The sequence below is a fragment of the Bos indicus genome, chromosome 29 (genome assembly GCF_029378745.1).
Source record: "Bos indicus isolate NIAB-ARS_2022 breed Sahiwal x Tharparkar chromosome 29, NIAB-ARS_B.indTharparkar_mat_pri_1.0, whole genome shotgun sequence".
In the NCBI taxonomy this organism is placed as follows: Eukaryota; Metazoa; Chordata; class Mammalia; order Artiodactyla; family Bovidae; genus Bos; species Bos indicus.
The window spans coordinates 45,027,701-45,045,888 of record NC_091788.1 but is presented as its reverse complement, the minus strand read 5'-3'; the positions used below and the strand labels follow the sequence as shown (position 1 = coordinate 45,045,888).

Here is an 18,188-nt window from a genome sequence, read left to right as displayed (position 1 = left end):
AGAGCAGCTGTGTCCACCACCCACACCAGTTTCTCATTCGCAAAAGGTGCCCAAGGCCCTGTTTGGCACAACAGTGCTGTTGGCACTGATGGTGATGATCATGACAGGGAGGAACTCAATAAATTGGTCTATGTACCTAGAAAATAGCCCCTCTTCTTCCCTGTGCCCCAATTTTTATTGTCTTTAAAACAGGTGTAAAGTCTTCCCTGACACTCGGGAGAGGTTGACATGTACACGGATAAAGGAGGAAGTGCCGTCCATCGCCACCAGTGGGCAGCTCAGGCCAAGGAAGGATCCCAGTACTCCTGGGAAACCCCCAGCCAAGCTGCATTTTCATCAAGACAGCTAATAAGAGCACTTCCTGAAGTTCTATGCTAGCAGCTTGACATGGAGGATCTCATTTAATTCCTGCAAAAAACCTGAGTTAGGATATAATTTAATCTAGAGTACATATGGGGAAACGGAGGCTGATGGATTCACTGACTTCCCTAAGGCCACCCAGGAAGTCCTCTGGTGTCCCTGAACCGGGGTCCAGCCTTCCACCACATTGTCCCCTCCCCCTGCTCAACACATGCGTGTGCGCACATGCACACACACACACACACACACACACAGAATTACATGCAACAGTCTACTCACTGGAGTCATAGCCACCCCTAGCCTTGGCTCTTTCCCATGGGGATAAAGAAGGGGTAGGTGAGGAAGTAGTATTAAGTACATCCTATGCTACAGGTGCCCTTCATACATTCACAACCACCTGGTAATGGCGGTACAGTTATTCCATTTAACAGTTAAAGAGACTGAGGCTCCAAGAGTTAGAAAGGGGCAGAGCCGTCCGACCCCTCCACCAACACTCTGAGTTCTCCCTCTTATGGCACCTGTGCCTTTTGCTTGTCTCTCCTTCTAGGGTCTGAGATTCCCTGATAGAAATGGCATGCAAGTGTTCCCCTGTCTGGTTCCCAACAGAGAACAGAGAGCTGGGAAGAGTTGGATTCCTACTGCTGTGTGTGTGTGTGTGTGTGTGTGTAGGAGTTGCAATGCTCCCATGTCCACCCCAGCATCCTTATTGGGGCTCCCCCGCTGTGGCGGTGTGAAGCAAGAATCTGATCGCATCCTCATCTCACCACCAGCAAATACCCTCTGTCCTCTCAACAGCCCCAGGTCTGATATCTGTGGCTCCAACCAGCTGTGTGGAAGGGGGCAGGTCCCTCCCCTTGGAATATCTAAGGCTCTGCCTTCTATTAGGGATTATGTCCAGGTCGAGTTGGTACTCAGAGGCTCTTTTTCAGAATTTTATATTTCCAGAACCTCCATCTACCTAATCTTTCCAGCTTGCTTGTCCCAGGAAAGGTCTGGGGCAACCCCAGTAGCACCCCGAGCTTGCCTGGGCTCTCAGGAGGAGGTGAGAATGGGCCAGGATGAATAGGGATCCAGTTCAGATTTGGTCTCCATGGCAACAAAGGCCCACCAGATGCCAGCCCAACATTCCCACCCTTCATTCGTTTCTGCTCCCTCCATACCCAGCTCATTGGTCATCAAGCGTTTTCCCTGCCACACCTTGGCCCATGCTGTTCCCCTTACCTGGGCTGCCCTCCCAACTCCTCCCACCCCATCCAAGGAGAGCTGCCCAGTGCCCTGGAGGAGAGGGCAGGCTCTGAGGCCAGGCAGGCAGCTGTGGATTAGAATCTGACTTGACCACTTTCTAAACTGTGTGACTTGGACCATGTTCTTTAATCTCCCTGTAAACAGAAATGGTAACACCTCCTTCCCTGGGTTACTGTGAGAATTAAATAAAACCTCTGAGAAGCAGAGCCTGGTGACTGGGGAGTGCTTAATGAACGTAGTTATTATTACCATTAGCGCAGTGCAGAGCACGCAGTGGGCATTTGGTTGATAGTAGCCCTTGTGTCACAGCCAACGCTCTGGACCACGAGTCCTCTCCCTCTCCTCAACCCCTGACTGTCCAGAAATGAGGATGCAAACCTCCATCCAGCATCTTCCCTGTCAGCACGGCCCCAGCCTCTCGTCCCAGCCTCTTTCTGCCCCCTGCAGCCCATGCTTCAGCCACTCTGAACCCCTCACCCAGTTCCCTGCATACCTACACCTGAGCCTGCCCTGAGCCCCCTTTCTGCCTAGAGCACCCCCTTTACTGTAGGGATTCCCAGCAGGCCACCAAAGCAGAGCCCTTAAGCCCCTCCAGTGAAGCCTGTCTCACTTTTCTAGCCACCTGTGAGACCAGCTTCACAACTCCTGATGACTCTCTGATCCTAGTACACAGGAAGCCATGCTGTCATTCAGTAATTGGTCTGTCGTTCAGTTACTGGGAACTCTATCGGGCAGGGAACCAAGTCTGTGTCCCCAGATAACACTTGGCAAGGAGTCCAGTCCCCAGTGGGTATCCGCAGATGTCGGTCCCAGCCTGCCGCCCACCCGGCACTCACTCGGGGCTGGAGGCACTGCACGCATGCGGGACACGCAGATTCGTGAGGGCAGCTGAGCAGCAGGTTTATAGGGGAACCCAGGGCAGCAGCGGCGGGGTGATTATCTAGAACTGGGTTGGCAGGCTCAGGGCACAGCCAGCCTAAGCTGGGGGTCAGGGACCTGTGGCCCCTTCATTCCCCCAGCGGCACAGTGTAGGCGGCATGATGTGGGATGCCCCTATAAGAGCGGGGGCAAAAGGGCTGGGCCTCCCTCCATCAGCCCAGGACAGAGCTGGTGCTGAGAGCCTCATCATTCTGTCTGGGGTGGGGGTCCAGGGACCCCCTCTGGAGCCCAGGTTAGGAGGGGAAGGGCACCACCCACCCAACGCGTCCATCTGGTGTGGTGATGAGCCAGCAGGTAGAGTCTCACATGCAGAGCTCCCTGGAGGTGGGGGACCCAGGCGGGCAGGCAGGCGCGGCAGCAAGGGGCCCCGGGGAGCCTAGTCCAGCGGCCCCTGGAAAATGAGGCGGACGCAGCCATGCTCGCCGGTGAGCCAGGCCCCACAAAAGGGGCAGGCGGCGTGGAACGCGTGGGTGCCATGGGGCAGTGGCGTCTGAGCCCAGTAGCGGGCAGTCTTCTCAGAGCAGACGTGGCCGCAGGGTGCAAAGGCGTGGCTGGGCGGCCCGGGGTCCAGGCAAAGGCCGGCCTCCTGGCCGAGCCACAGGGGTACGTAGGGCCCCACGAGGCGGCAGAGGGGACATTCGCGCTCCTGGGGGCCCCGCTCTCGCCGGCAGCCCCAGCCGTGGTAGCCGTGGACATGGCCGCAGCGGACGTACACCCAGGGCTGCTGCTTGTCGGGTGCCGTGCGGCCGCGCGCCGGGCTGGGGAAGGCCAGGGTGCTGAGGCCCACGGGACACTGGGGCCGCGCCGCGTTCGCCTCCTGCCGCTGGGCCTCCAGCTGCTTCAGCGTGGGCGCCCGCAGCAGCCCGGCCGGCGTGCGCCACAGCAGCGTGGCCCCGCACAGGTCGATGAGGGAGCCGTCCTGCAACACGTTGGACTCGTTTTCCACCTGCAGGGGCAGCAGAGGGGCCTTCGTGCCCAAGGGACTCCTGAACCCCCAGCCATCCGGCCGCCATCACCCCAGTCAAGCCACCCATCCATTCCCCTGAACCTCCCTGGAGGGTGCACCCTGGACCCCGTGGGGCTAGCTGGGTCAGAAGAGGGGTTGGGCTGGGGCAGAAGAGGGGTAAGGGCTGGGGCAGAGGACCAGAGGAGACTGAGAAGCCCCATGGGCCAGCAGGAAAAGTGGTCCTGGGTAAGCACCATCCCCCAAAAACCAAAACCCAAAAAACTAGCAGGGACTTTCAGTGGTTAGGGCTCTGCACTTCCACTGCTGCAGGTGTAGGTTCAATCCCTGATTCTTCTAAGTCTTCTAAGATTTGATCTTATCTTGCAAGCCAGGCAGCAAGGCCAAAAAAAAAAAATAATAATAATAATAATAATCCCAGGCAGGCACCATGCCTTATTCTCATTGAAACCTGCGCCTCGGTCACTTCATCTGTCAAATCACAAAGACGGGACTCTGGACTGGGTCTTCCCTGGTGATGCAGTGATTAAGACTCTGTGCTTCCCCTGAAGAGTGTTCAAGCCCTGATCGGGGAACTAAGATCCCACATGCCACATACTGGCCAAAAACAAGGCCTGGACCAAAATGGAAGTTTTCTAAAACATTTTCTCAAGCTCATCTTCCCTGATGGCAGAATCTCCTGTGTTAAAACACCAGCTTAGCCCAAAGCCTAAGGGCTGAGGTTAAAAGCAAGGACTCTAGCGCTAGATAGTCTGGGCATGAATTCTGGCCTCAGTGTTTACTAACTCTGTGTCTCTGGTCAAGTAACTTATCCCCTCCGTGTCTTAATTTCCTTGTCCTCAAGATGGGTTTTACTTCCCTGTGTAGCAAGTGGTTCTCATGAATCAGTGTGAGAACTTGGAACAGTGCCTGGGACATAGTAGGTGCTCAGTAGCGGGTACCAGTGAGAGGCTCACAAGCCTAATTTTACAAAATAACGTTTCCCCAGATCTCCCAGTGGAACTGAGGCCCTGGGAAGATAAGCCATGCTTTTCCTCGAGGCTCGGCATCTCCTTGCCCCATATGTTCACACCTAGGAAAACCTCTATGTGGCCCCTTTGAGGATCGTGGCCATGTGACATTGGGCAAGCCCCATCTCTCTCTAGGACTCTCCCAGCTCCCAACATTAGGTTCCCCATCACCTGTGTTAGCACTACTCCAAGGCCCTTTCCTGCTGGGAAAGAATAAAGCTAATCTTGCCTGAACGTGACAGACACGTTAAAAACCACCAACACTTCAGGCTATAAACTGCTCACACACAGGCCAAGTGTCACCCTCGTAAGAGGCTGTGAGTTTCAGCTGCTGACATCCTCAGAAGCGCGTGGGGCTGTACCACGTTCTGTGCGTGCTGCTTCACATCACCCCGTGGGCCTCTGGCAGCATGTGGGCTACACCTGGAGATGCTGGTCTGGTCCCCTCTGTGGGGCAAATGGCATGTACCCCTACATGGAGCCTGTTGGGGGCTGCCCTGTGCAGCAGGACTGGAGATCACCTCCTGGCTTGGGCAGGGGGCAGGGCAGATCGGGAGGGCCCCGGGAAGGACGAGGGGATGGGGAGGAGGGTGGACAGGCCACCTACCAGCTTCCCCCGCTGCTGTGCCGAGCGGCTGTCCCTCAGAGTATACACATTCCCACAGACCGAGATCTCCCGCCAGACACCCGGGGCTGAGTCCTCAGAGAAGCCGCCTGCTGGGTGCATCACCAGGACCCCGTTGGTGGTTAAGCCGTCCATCAGCCCGTCGGGGGTCCGCCATTTGGCTGCCCGCTCCTGGGACCACACGTGGGATCAGATCACATCCCTGAGCGGCCCCCAGCAGGCCTCGAGCCGGAAGTGCTGCCCCTGTACCCTGGAGCCCAGAGGTGGCCCAGAGAGGACTGGAATTGGCACTGTATGACCTTGGGCATCACCTGACCTCTCTGAGCCTCACTTTGCTCATCTGTTAAGTGGGGGTGCTAATCCCCGCATAGGTTGTGGTTATGATTACTGCAGGCTGGTCCATCACCCCTGGAGGCTGCCCCTCCCCAGCCTACCCCTGGGCTCACTCTCAGATGCAACACTGCTCCCTGCCTGGGGGGGCTCACTCACTCCAAGGAAGATGTTGCTGGAGGCATCGAAGCCAGCGGCATAGATTCGGGCAGTATAGGGTGGCCGGCGGTCACAGAGGATGCGGCAGGCATAGCGGGAGATGGTGCTCTGGGCAGAGGGGCCCTCGGCAGCCCCTCCCCCAGGGGACGTGTCTGTCACCACTAAGTCAATCATGTTCTCCGTGGAGCGGCCAATCTGTGAGGGAGGGGAGGGCAAGCACAGGAATGGTGTGTGCAAAGGTCAGTGCCAAGGGCTTCCCACCCCAGGGCTCCCGGAAGCTGTTCTGTGGGCAGGGTGACCAAACGACAGGGAGATAACGCCACCCCAGTTCCCCAGACGTCCACATCCAATCACTGCTGTTTGGGTTTCTCTTTCTCTGTCTCCCCCACAGTTCTGGGAACCGCCCCACTCAATTAAAAACTAGCTCATCTGCAGGACTTCCCTGGTGGTCCAGTGGCTAAGTGGCCCAGTCCTCCATGCTCCCCAGTGCAAGAGGCCTGGGTTTGATCCCTGGTCAGGGAATTTGATCCCTCATGCTGCAACTAAGACCTGGCACATCCAAATAAATAATTAACCAAAAAAAAAACTAGTTGATTTGCAGATAGAACAGTGAAAGGGTAACTGACACCCATAGTCTGGGAAGGCTCAAATAGTAGTAGAAAACAGTGAATTTGGAGTAAATGTTTACTATATATCATGTTAAGGAGTTCGTGTGCAGATCTCTGTTAATCTTCCCAATGAAGGTGGGACTGTAAATTAGCCCCACTTTACAGATGAGGAAACCAAGGCCCAGAGAGGTTAAGGGACTCTTGCCCAAAGTCGTCCAGCTACTAAGTGACAGAACTGGGAGCAGAGGCCAAGCAGCAGGACTCTCACACCACACTCTGAACCCCTAAACTGTATGTCTCCCATAGCCTGGGAGTCCAGGCTTGGGTGTGAACCTTGATCCAGCCACTGACTTGCTGTGTGAGTGGGAAGTCAACAGCCCTCCCTCAGGTATCCTGCTTCCTCGTCTGAAGAGTGGTCTGCTGCACTGAGGATTCCAAAGCACCTGCCCCCCAGCCTTTGGTCCGCCAGCCTCCCCCTGGGACACCTGCAGAGCTGAGCATCCAGGCCTGGTGGCCAGTGGCCAGGAGGCTTGTGGGGGCACCTGAGCCTACCTGGAACATATCTGTGTCACCGTCGTGTGTGTACTCGACTATGACCGAGTGGCTCCGGGACAGTGTGTAGGAGATGCTGTGCTGGCCACGGTTGCTCAGTGCCTGGGGACAGAAAGGAAAAGTCATTTCTCTGGGGATATAGTCAGGAGAAGTGTGCGCTTCTGTGACAGAAGCTGGAGCCTGACATCCAGCAGCCATTCCCAGGGAAGGGGTGGTTCCACCTCTTACAGAGGGCAAACTCTGCAGCCAGCCCTTTATACAGGTTATCTTATTTGATCCCCGTGTGCACGGTCATTGCTCAGTCATGTCCTACTCTTCGTGACCCCATGAACCGTAGACCACCAGGCTCCTCTGTTCATGGGATTTCCCAGGCAAGAATGCTGGAGTAGGTTGCCATTTCCTTCTCCAGGGGATCTTCCCAACCCAGGGATGGAACCTGCCTCTTCTGTGTCTCCTGCATTGCTGGAAGATTCTTTACCACTGAGCCATTGGAAAAGCCCCTATTTATCCCTACAGCTTCCCAAAGGAGGCATGGTTATCATTCCCATTTTACTGTTGAAGGAACTGCATCTCAGAGAAGAGAAGGAAACGGTCAGATGTCAAATGACTGGAAACAGCAGAGCCCAAATTACAACCCCAAACCTCCGAAGCCAAAGGCTTTGCCTTTGTCATTACGGTGTGATTGTCATGTCCCCTCCTGGAGCCTTGGCCGCCTCAAATGATGTTGACCACTTCCCTCCCAAGGGATGGGATCTAGTGGTCCAGGAAATACTTTGCAAGCTACGACATACTGCGAGGAGTCTCCCACCAGCCCCATGCTCTGGTTTCCCAGGGTCATGAGTGAAGACACGTGGGTTCCCCTGCTCTGGCGGGCCTGTGGGCATGTAGGACTGGGAAGACTGGCACCGGGTCTGCTAGGACAAGCTGCTTGCCTTGGAGACGAGCGGCGTTGAGATGTGGTGAATGACATCTGGCTTCACTCCGTTGGCGTGTGGCCGGCGACTCAGCGCCAGGCGGCTTCGGCGGCGGCCCTTGTCCCCACTTGCCAGACACCCATTGTAGCTGTGGATGAGGGGGTTAAGAAGAAAAGGTTGCAGGCAGAGAGTGACAGCAGATGAGTCCCTGAGAGACTAGGAGGAACCACCAACTTCTGGGCAGATCCTGCCTTAATAAACAAGCCCTAGAACTACCAGATAGAAGACCCTACTCTATCAAATTGGTGCCTTGGAGAAGTGAAGTGGGGGGTGGGGGTGGTCAAAAGATCTTCAAAAGAGTTTTCATTCAATTAACCAGTGTTTTCTGGACTCCTGGACCATGCCTGGTCAGGCACTCGGTGCTGGGGTGGTACAGATGACATACCACAGGCCAGTTCTGTGCCCTAAGTTGTTTGAGGAACCTGGATGCCACCTGCCCTGATCCAGACACAAGCCAAGTGTGTCCCAGGCCTAGAGACAGGAGAAAGGAATTCTGATCCCAGGAGCAGGTTTCGAAGAGATGGGACACCTATACCCGGCCTTGAAGAACTAGAAAGGAGTCACCTTTAGCAAACTGTCATTTATTAGATCACAAGTACTACTTGGAAACCAGAAAGGAAGAAAAAAAAAAGTAGACCCACAAAGCCACTATCTCTACACATTCATACACATCAAATTTCTTCCTTTCCAGCCTTGTCCAGATTGTAGAAGGCAAAGATGGGGTGAGTCATAACCTTGATCGCTGCCATGAACTGGAGCCTCCTGTGTTCCTGGTACTTCACATTATTAATTACCTAATGGAATCTGTGTAATGTCCTGCCAGGCAAGTGTCTTTCTATCTTTCTTTTCATTTTATGAATGAGGCAAATTGAGGCTCAGGGAGGTAAAATGACTTGCCTGAGGTCCCAGGCTAGGAAGTGGGAAAAGTCTAGATTTGACCTCTCATCTGTCTGACTCCAGGCTCTTTTGCAGAAGATTCTCAGTAAGGAGGGCTTACCCTGAGCAAAGGCCCTGTGGCAGGCAGGGTTTGAGCGATGACTTGGGTGGGAGAGTGCAGTCGGGGAAAATGAACTTGGTGGGAGGGCCCTGAACTCCAGGAAGAGCATTCTGAACTTTAGTCCATAAGCACTGGGGAGCCACAGCAGGTTTGGCAGCAGGAAGTGAAAAGGATGAATAGCTGCCAAATACAGCCAAGGACCACTTGAATCAGAATCTTCTCTGGACCCACAGAGGGAGATTCTGATTCTGTAGATTTGGGATGAGCTTGTCAGTGGGTAATTTTTCAATGTGCTCTCTGGGTGGCTCTGATGTCCAGCCGGCATGGGGCTTCACTGCTCTGTGGAGAACAGATGGCTCTCAAGAGGGCCTGTCGCCTTAGGTCTGAGCTCTCCCTCATCAGTGGCCTCATTCCCAGCTGTGATTCCAGCTCTTCCTTTGGGACATGAAGCAGTTGCTTTCTTTGGGGGCGGGGGGAGCGGGCAGTGCCACGTGACTTGTACGATCTTAGTTCTCCAACCAGGGATCAAACCCTGGGTCCTCAGCAATGAAATCGTGGAGTCCTAACCACTGGACTGCCAGGGACTTCCTAAGTGGCTGCTTTTCTAATGCAAGCACCCCTGAGAGGGGCATCACTTTTGCGCTTGTAAGCTCTCCCCACATATGGGGGGTAGGGCAGTTCAGGACACGCCTGAGGGTTCAGATGGACCTGACTTAAATCTGGGCACTTCTGCTTATCAGATAACCTCTGTGCATGCTAAGTCACTTCAGTCATGTTCGACTCTGTGTGACCCTGTGGACTGCAGCTTGCCAGGTGCCTCTGTCCCTGGGATTCTCCAGGCAAGAATACTGAGTGGGTTGCCATGCCCTCCTCCAGGGGATCTTCCTGACCCAGGAATCAAACCCGCATCTCTTAGTGTCTCCCGCGTTGGCAGGCTGGTTCTTTACCACTAGTGCCACCTGGGAAGCCCTATAACCTCTGTAAAATGGGGTTAATTTTCTCAGGATCTACCTCACAGGTTCATTATGAGAGCTAAATGAGATAAAGCATTTTAAGATGCTTGGCACAGTTTGGCATATATTTAACAAGCCCTTGATAAATGTTATCTATGACTACTATTACCAAAAAATAAAAATAAAAGCACATGGCACGTACATGTCAACAAACAGTAGCCATTATTATTTCTAAATAGTCATCACAGTGATAACATAGTTTATCAGATACTCTCTTCAGGGCACAGAGAGAGGCCAAAAGGAGGTACAGAAGGGAGGAAGGAGAGGGATCTGTGCATGGGGCAAGCATCCTGGTCAGGCGAAGACCAGGAACGGATAAGGTCTACTCAGCTACCAGCTCACGTTGCTTCCTCTCTCCTGGCCTCAGTTTCCTCATCTGTAGCACGAGGGTCAGCTGTCACTTAGTGGAAGTGCATTAAACCTAGAGTAAGAAAGACCTGGGTCCAAATCCCAGCCCTGCCACTTACCAGCTGTGTGCCCTTGGGCCAGCCACTTCCCCTCTCTGAGCCTTGGTTTCCTCACCTCCTTCCTCACAGCATCTTTGTGAAGATTGAAATGAAATAATGTCCATGAAAGGGCTTGGCACACGCCTGCCTCCCAGAATACTTGGTGCAGGCCAGGCACTGTGCTACGTGCTTTACAGAAATCACCTCAGTCGTTCCTTCCAACAGCCCTCTGAGGTATTATTATTATCATCGTCTCTACTGGTAAGTGGGGAAATGGAGGCACAGGGAAGTTAAGCAACTTACAAAGGCAGGATTTGAACCAAGCACTTTTGCTGGAGGACCAGAGTTCATCCCAGACTACACACATGAGGTGTTTTATAAAAGGCAGCTGGTGCTACTTTCTTCCGTTCAGAAACTTAGATGGGCAGGGTTGTCTCCATAATTTATGAAAAATGGGAAGATAAAATAACAATTGTGAATTGAGGTGGGCTTGGTCAACTTTGTCTCTGAGCTGGGAAGGTGAGGAGGGACGAGCAGCAGAAGGCTGTAAATGGGGAGAGCTGGGACCCTTGGTCTGGCTGTCCTGTGGGGTGCCTGGTGCCCCGCCCCCTCGGACCAGGGAGGCTCACCCCAGAACGATGAGTTCGCCATACTTGATGGGCTCCTCCCCTGGCTGTGCATCTTCACTGGGAGAAGAGAGCACGCAAGAGCCCTGGTTCCCCGGGTGCTGGAGGTCTGAGGTTCGGGGAGACCCCACTTCAGGGTTTCCTTCCAGCACCATTCTGGGCAGAGTGGGAAAAGAGAAAAAGAGCTTTGCAGCCTCCCACCCCAACCCCCCTCAATGCCAGTTCCAGCCTGCTGCAGGCCACCTAGGCTAAGACCAGAGTGACCTTTCACCCACTCTGTTGCTATGGCAACCACTTCACCTCTGCCTCCCCTAAACTGTCAGCGTTGCTGGGATACCAGGGAAGGGAGATGGATGGGGTGGAACCAAGAGGGAGGAGCTGCCCAATCAGAGGGTCAGAATATTTGGCAGAGCCAGAGGGATGGCTCAACTTGGGGTGGCCAGAAGCTTCTTTTTGGCAGGACCTCTATCTGGGATGTGCTTGGAAGAAAAGCACCCCAGGAGTTGGGGGCCCCTACTGCTCATCTTACATTCAGTTCCTGGGTTTGGCTCTCAGCCCCAGGGCCTCTGAGGAACCCTTCTATCAGGTTTTTGGAATCTACCTATCCATCTTAATCTTTCTGCCCCTTTGCTGGTCTAGGCCTCTATCTGTCTGTCTGTTTTCTCAATGACTCTCTGTCCCCGCCGCTGTCCTTTTCGCCACCTCTCTACCCACCCTCCTCCCCACCTCCGCCTGTCTGGCCACCTCTACCTCTCCATTCACCTGCCTCAGTCTCCCCATCTTGTCCTCACCCTGCGGACAGGGCTCTGGACCCCTCCCGGGTGCGCCCCTCTCCCTCCCTCAGGTGTCAGTCTGCAGTCCCCGGGCCGCTCAGGTCTCTGGAGGCCTGTGGGGGCGGCGCTCCCCCTCCCGCTTGGGCTGCAGCAGAGCCCGTCTCCGCAGGAAGCCTGTTTGGAAAACATCCCCGCGCAGGAGGGACTGCGCCGGGGCAGGCCGGCGCCCCGGGCCCGGGGCGGGCACAATGACAGCCCAGCGACATACGCAGACACAGCCGGCGGCCCCTCCACACAAACACGCGCGCGCACGCACACAGTCCCGCACAACCGGAGCCCCGCGAGCAGTGCCCGGACGGGCACAGAGCCCACCCTAGACCCGCGACAGCAGGCGCGATCGCGCAAACAGCCACAGGCGCCCGCCCTCGGACCGAGTATCCCCCGCCACCCTGACACTCAAACACGCCCCCAGCGTCTGTTGGGGCCCGCCCGGCGAAGCCCCCGCCCCCTCCGCCTCGGCGGGCTCACCTGGCCGCGCTCTGGCCCCGGCTTGGCGCTGCTCCCTCTGCTCCTCGCCCCTGCTCGGCCCAGGGGCCGCTGCGGCGGGATGGGCCCGGCCGGCGGCGGCTCCGCGCTGCCTTGTCACGGGGACACCCGGGGCCGGGGAGGGGTACGAGCGCAAACAGTCACGCTCCGCCCCCTGTCCCTATGCCCCGCCCCACTGAAGCCCCGCCCCTCGAGACTCCGCCTCTTGCGGCGAAGCTCTGCCCCAGACGGCGGAGCCCCGCCCTTTCTCAGGAGACCACGCCCCTTATCGAGCCCCGCCGGCTGGTCCCTTGGAAGCCACGCCCACCACTCTGCTTTAGGAACGCACTCTCCCAACTTCGCGTCAGCTGGGACTCTCAGGTAAGTCTTTGAGACCCCCTTCTCCAGTTCGGGTTCCCCAGACCCCGCCCTTGTTTCTGGAGACTCCCGGGTTCTCCTTGAGACCCTGGCGCCCCCTTCCTCATCGCAGTCTAGCACCTTGCCTCCCTGGGCTGGACCTTTACCGCAGCTTAGGCCAGGGACTCTGCACCTCCCGCCTTCCAGATGGGGAAACTGCGGAATTAGAGGAGAGAGGCAGGGGCGGGAAGGAGAGAGAGAATGGAAATACTAGAGGAGACAGAGGTACGGGTGTGCATCAGTGGGGAGGCAAAGGAAAGCCGCTGCGTTTCATCTGTCTTCCGGCTCAGCTGGACTACTTTCTGGGCGACTGCTCTCTGGCTCTGGGCTCCCTCCGGTGTCCAGGAATGCCTCCCTCCCGCCCGCCAGCTTGCGCACACCGCCGGAGGTGCCGCAAACGGGATGTAGACCCCTCCGGGCCTGGGCTTGCAAGAGATCTCATCTATTAGTCTGTGGCAGGTGCTATGGGCTGTGCTTTGAACAAAATAAACCCTTTGATTCTTGGGAGACAGACACTATTAACCACCCATTTTGCAGATGAGAAAACAGAGATTTGGGAATCTGATTTGGTCATGGTTATTTTCCCTGAAAGGGATCAAAAGTGGATTTCAGCTGTGTGACTCCAGTCTGGACTCATGGCTTCTATATACCTTGTTGCTATGACTCGGGACCACAGGATGGCAAGAGGGCACTCAGAGGTACAGAGCAGGAGAGACCCAGAAATGCATCAGGTAAGATCTCTATAGCTTATTATCTCTTGGCCTGTTTAGAACTGTAACTGTTAGGGAAATTAAAATGGAGGAAGTCTTGCTCAGGCTTCAGAAGCAGGAGAGCAGGCCTCTGACTGATACCATGCAGGGCCTTAGGGGCTTCTGGGCACAAGGCCTTTGTGCCTCCCATTTCTTTGATTATAGGGAACAGCATTTATTCAGCCTCTGTGACCTTTCCTGAGTTCCAATGGCAGATTCAAGCAATTGTTGGTTAGGGAAGGGAGGGGATGTGAGACCAAGGAGAAACAAGCAATCAATAGCAGCCTTGGGGCAGGTTTCCCCATTAAAGGATATGAACAACAATATCTTTGAGCTATTCTGCAGATACTGAAACCCTCTCCGAGAAGTTATGGTATGCTCCCTACAAACGAGTAGACCATAGACCATTTAAACCTGAAGGTTAATAAAGTTGATGCCTACTTTACATCACCACCAACCCATCAGAAGAATGTCCATGAGCTGATCACACCCTCTTTTACTGTAAAACTTGTCACTTGGTTTGGAGGACGAAGCCTGTTCTGTCCCCCTTTGCCTGGCAAAGCAATAAAGCTACCCTTTTCTAGTTCACCCAAAACTCTCTTTCTGAGATTTGATTCTGCACTGGTGTTCACAGAAGCTGAACTTTCAGCATCATGACCTGCTTCTTACCTGCTTAGACACTGCCTAGATTCTGTGCCTGCCTGCAAACACTGGAAGTCAAGTGAGCTTTAGATAAGAAAGGGAATGGGTCTTGGAATTTTTAAAGCCCCTGGAGGTCTGGCCAACACCCCTCAGGGTCTAATGAAATCCTGTGATTGGTGGAACAAACAGCCTTGTTAAAGTGAAACCAGAGCTTCATTTCTGTGTGCAAACTGATGATGATGTTACTTTGTGGCCTGGGATGATAAGCAGGAGCCTCCAAACTGCAGTTTGAAGTCTCACCTGTGGAGTGGACACACCGCCCTGGATCCTTTCTTAACTGGGACTCCAGATTACTGTTAACAAGCAACTTCCCAGTGCTATTGAAGTCTGGGTGTAGGTTGTTGGCGCAGTTTGGTGATGTATATACTATTGCTTCTCTTCATTGTTTCTATTTCTTTTAATGACTGTATATTGAAATTAAGTAAAATAATCCTCTGTTAAATATTGAAATTGTTTATTAGTGTGTAATAAGTGGTTTCTTTTGTGAAAAAAAAAAAAAAATCCCTCAAACCTAAAACTAAAGTAAAACTTTGGGCAAAACAATAACCAAGAGTTAGGGGAAGCCCAGAGGGTGGACCTTTAATTTGCATCTTTAGAGTGCATGTTTTATTGAAGAAATCAAGGAAAGATGCACAGAGGAGGCATTCTTTGACCCCCACATCGAGAAAAACAAGTGAAAGTTGGCCCACACACTGTGGAGGAGCACACTTCCTCTCCCTCTCGCAACTTGTTGTTTATGAAGCTGCCAATCTTCAAGACTCCTGGGTCTTACCACATCCACACACCCCACTAACTCCTCCATCTAAAAATAGTCCAAGATACCAACTGCTTTGCCAACTGTTCTCGGGCTCCAGCAGCCAGATGAAACGAGAAAGCAGCCGACAGCACACCCTTTGAGGACAAAAGCACCCACTAATCGAAGAGAAAGTCCCTGAGCAGGCTGGACCGCTGGGCTCCTGGCAGCAGGTCGTACAAATCCTGCACCACAGGATTGCTCCCATCCCTGCTTCCCTACCTGCATACCAGGTATGCATATCTGCAATAGGCCATGGGGACATTGGGACAGTCTTACTCCTCTTTGCACTCCCAGCTTCCAGGACATTGCCTGCCAAAGCAGGCCCTCTGTGAACATATACTGAATTATGATACAGCCAGGTCACAGAGCCAGACGGGTGTGGAACTGAGGTTTGACCAGCGCTCCAGTGCTACCACCTGACACCAGATGGCGGGAAGGGCTAAGAGAGGTTCAAAGGCTTTGTTCCAAGAGGCAGAGATTTCTCCTGTGGTCAAGCACTGGGCTGGGAGTTGTATGGTGGGCACAGCCAGACCAGCAGGGACCTCTGGAATCATGGGATGGGCCTGAATGCAGCATTGTATTTTCCAGGATGGGGAGAGGAAGGGTGAGTTGGAACACCACTAACAGACATAGAGTCTCCAGTCCCAGCCTTGGCTTCTGGCTCTATGTCCCAGGCTCTGGGACTAAGAACTCCAGCTTCTTAATCTCTCTATGCCTCACTTCCAGTATTTATAAAATGGAAATAAACATAGTACCTACCTGAAGGGGGATAAAAATTGACAGTATTGTTTTGAAAATCTTTCCAGCCCCTCCCTTCTCTCTTCAATCTAGATCTTGACCCTACTGCTTTTTTTAAAAGGGACAAAGAAAGGAGAAAAATACAGCCTGTATTTTTTCTTAAAAAAAAAAAAAAAAAAAAGTTTTGTTTGGCTCTCCAGGTCTTAGTTTTAGCAGGCAACTAAAATGGCTTAAGGGATCTAGTTCCCTAACCAGGGATTGAACCTAGGACCCCTGCATTGAGAGCACAGAGTTTTAGCCACCAAACCATCAGGGAAGTCCTCTGTATTTCTTCAACTCTTGGGTTCAAGTGCCCAGAGACAGGCATAGTTTTGAAGAATATTTGTGCATCTAGTGAAGAAAGCATGTTGAAAACAAATAAACAAGCCAACCAACAACAAACTCTGGCCTGAAAGATTTGGAGAGAAGAGGGTAAGGAAGAGCTAAGATGCTGGGCTTCACCTCCGAGGTCTCATTGTAGGTAAGAGAGGGTGCTAGAAAAAGATAGACCCCTCAGATAGACTTAGGCATCCAAACCCTATTCCTTCACAGTCCAAATTTGATTGGATCAGTTTGTGGAACAATTTATGTTCTAGGACATTGTTGAAAACAGTAGAGAACTAGCTGTCAATGAGTGGAGTTTAATAGGTGGCTGTGGTCAGGGAAGGTGTCAGTCCAGGAGAGCCTAACCCAAATCACTGTATTCCCAGGTGACTGTAGGTGGAGGCTGCACTCCCTGAGAACCAAGGACAGAGGCTTTAAACTCAGGCAGAGGGAAGAGGGGAAAGATTCACCAAAGTAATCCACACAGGGACTTCCCTGGTAGTCCAGTGGCTAGGACTCCACACTCCTAATGCAAGGGGCCAGGTCTGATCCCTGGTCAGGGAACTAGATCCCACATCTAAGCCACAACTAAGACCTGGTACAGCCAAATAAATAAGTATTTAAAAAATAATCCACTCAGTCACCAAGCAAGCAAATAACAATAGCAAGCCGTTGGGGTGGGGCAAGTGCCAAGTTGCCACAATGTAACATTTAGAATCTTCAGTTTCCATCAAGAAATTGTAAATCATGCAAAGAAACAGGAATGGATGACACAGACAAGGAAAAAAAAACAGGCAGATATTGTCAGGATGTGGGGAAATTGACACCTCGCACACTGACAGTAGGAGGGTAAAATGGTGTACCGATAAGTCGCTTCAGTCGTGTCCGACTCTGTGCGACCCCAGAGATGGCAGCCCACCAGGCTCCCCCGTCCCTGGGATTCTCCAGGCAAGAACACTGGAGTGGGTTGCCATTTCCTTCTCCAATGCATGAAAGTGAAAAGTGAAAGTGAAGTCGCTCAGTCGTGTCTGACTCCTAGCAAGCCCATGGACTGCAGCCTACCAGGCTCCTCCGTCCATGGGATTCTCCAGGCAAGAGGACTGGAGTGGGTGCCATCGCCTCAGCCCCTAGGAAAACAGTCCAGCGCTGCTTCCAACAGTTAAACGTTGCTGCCATGTGACCCTGCAATTCCACTCCTAGGGAAAGACCCAAGAGAAACGAAAACACAGATCTACACAAATGTCTATGGCAGCATTATTTATAATAGCCAAAATGTGGACAACTCAAATGTTCAATTGTTGAATGGATAAACAAAATTTTTATCTACACAGTGGAATATTATTCAGCCATAAAAAGGAACAGAGTACAGATATATGCTACAACCTTGAAAATCATATGCTAAGTGAAAGAAGTCAGTCACAAATGACCACATCTTGTATGATTTCATTTATAAGAAATATCCGAATAGAAGAATATGTAGAGGCAGAAAGTGGATTTGTGGTTACTTAGCTAGGGAGGGATGGCAGAATAGTGATAGCTAAAGTGCATGAGTTTCTCTTTGAGGTAATGAAAATGTTCCAAAATTGCTGTGGTGATGGTTACATATATCTGTGAATATACCAAAACCACTAACTGCACATTGTAATGGGTGAATTTATGATATGTGAATTATTATATCTCAATATATGCTTTGTGCTCAGCCATATCTGACTCTTTTTGACCACTGGACTGTAGCCTGCCAGACTCCTCCATCCATGGGATTTTTCAGGCAAGAATACTGGAGCAGGTTGCCATTTCCTTCTCCAGGGGATCTTCCTGACCCATGAATTGAACCTGCATCTCCTGCATCTCAGGTATTGGCAGGCAGATTCATTACCACTGAGCCACTGGGGATGCCCCATATCTCAATACAGCTTTTCCTTAAAAAGAACCAGCTAGAACAAAACAAACAAATATGACATTGAGCAAAAGAAACTAAGTATCAGAATTCATACTCTATAATTGTATTGATGTAAATCTTAACAGTAGTTCAAACCAAGCCATATCAGTTCAGGATGCTTATTTTGGTGGCAAAACTAAAGAAAGGTGAGGAAGTTAAGGGCATGAAAATTAGGCAGAGGTTTTAACCTGGAAGGACCATAGCGGGCGCTCTGGGGCGCTGTCCAGGGTGCTGTTTGATTTCTTGACTGAGTAGCACTCACCCAAGTGCTTGCTTTATAATGCTTATTAAGCTGTACGTTTATATTGTATGAACTTTTGGTGTGTTTATCATATTTT

At 52.5% G+C, this 18,188-nt stretch overlaps 1 protein-coding gene and 1 non-coding gene across 5 annotated transcripts; both read right to left on the bottom strand.

Annotated features, from left to right (window-relative positions):
• Window positions 1-123: 123 nt before the first annotated feature.
• Window positions 124-12,310, bottom strand: PELI3 (pellino E3 ubiquitin protein ligase family member 3). 4 transcript variants are annotated; one of them, XM_070783069.1, is made up of 8 exons: window positions 12,150-12,310; window positions 10,852-11,004; window positions 10,244-10,315; window positions 7,725-7,854; window positions 6,793-6,894; window positions 5,633-5,827; window positions 5,126-5,314; window positions 124-3,490 (listed from the first exon to the last, which is right to left on the bottom strand). In XM_070783069.1, the coding sequence occupies exons 2-8, from the start codon at window positions 11,001-11,003 to the stop codon at window positions 2,921-2,923; spliced, it is 1,410 nt and encodes a 469-aa protein (XP_070639170.1). In that variant the 5' UTR covers window position 11,004; window positions 12,150-12,310; the 3' UTR covers window positions 124-2,920. The 4 variants fall into 4 exon arrangements, with proteins under 4 accessions (XP_070639170.1, XP_070639171.1, XP_070639172.1 ...); XM_070783070.1 differs by having other exon boundaries at window positions 124-3,463; XM_070783071.1 differs by lacking the exon at window positions 5,126-5,314.
• Window positions 12,311-15,791: 3,481 nt separating this feature from the next.
• On the bottom strand, window positions 15,792-15,864 carry TRNAE-CUC (transfer RNA glutamic acid (anticodon CUC)). Its single transcript has one exon. It is a non-coding gene; the product is annotated as a tRNA-Glu (tRNA).
• Between the last annotated feature and the right edge of the window lie 2,324 nt (window positions 15,865-18,188).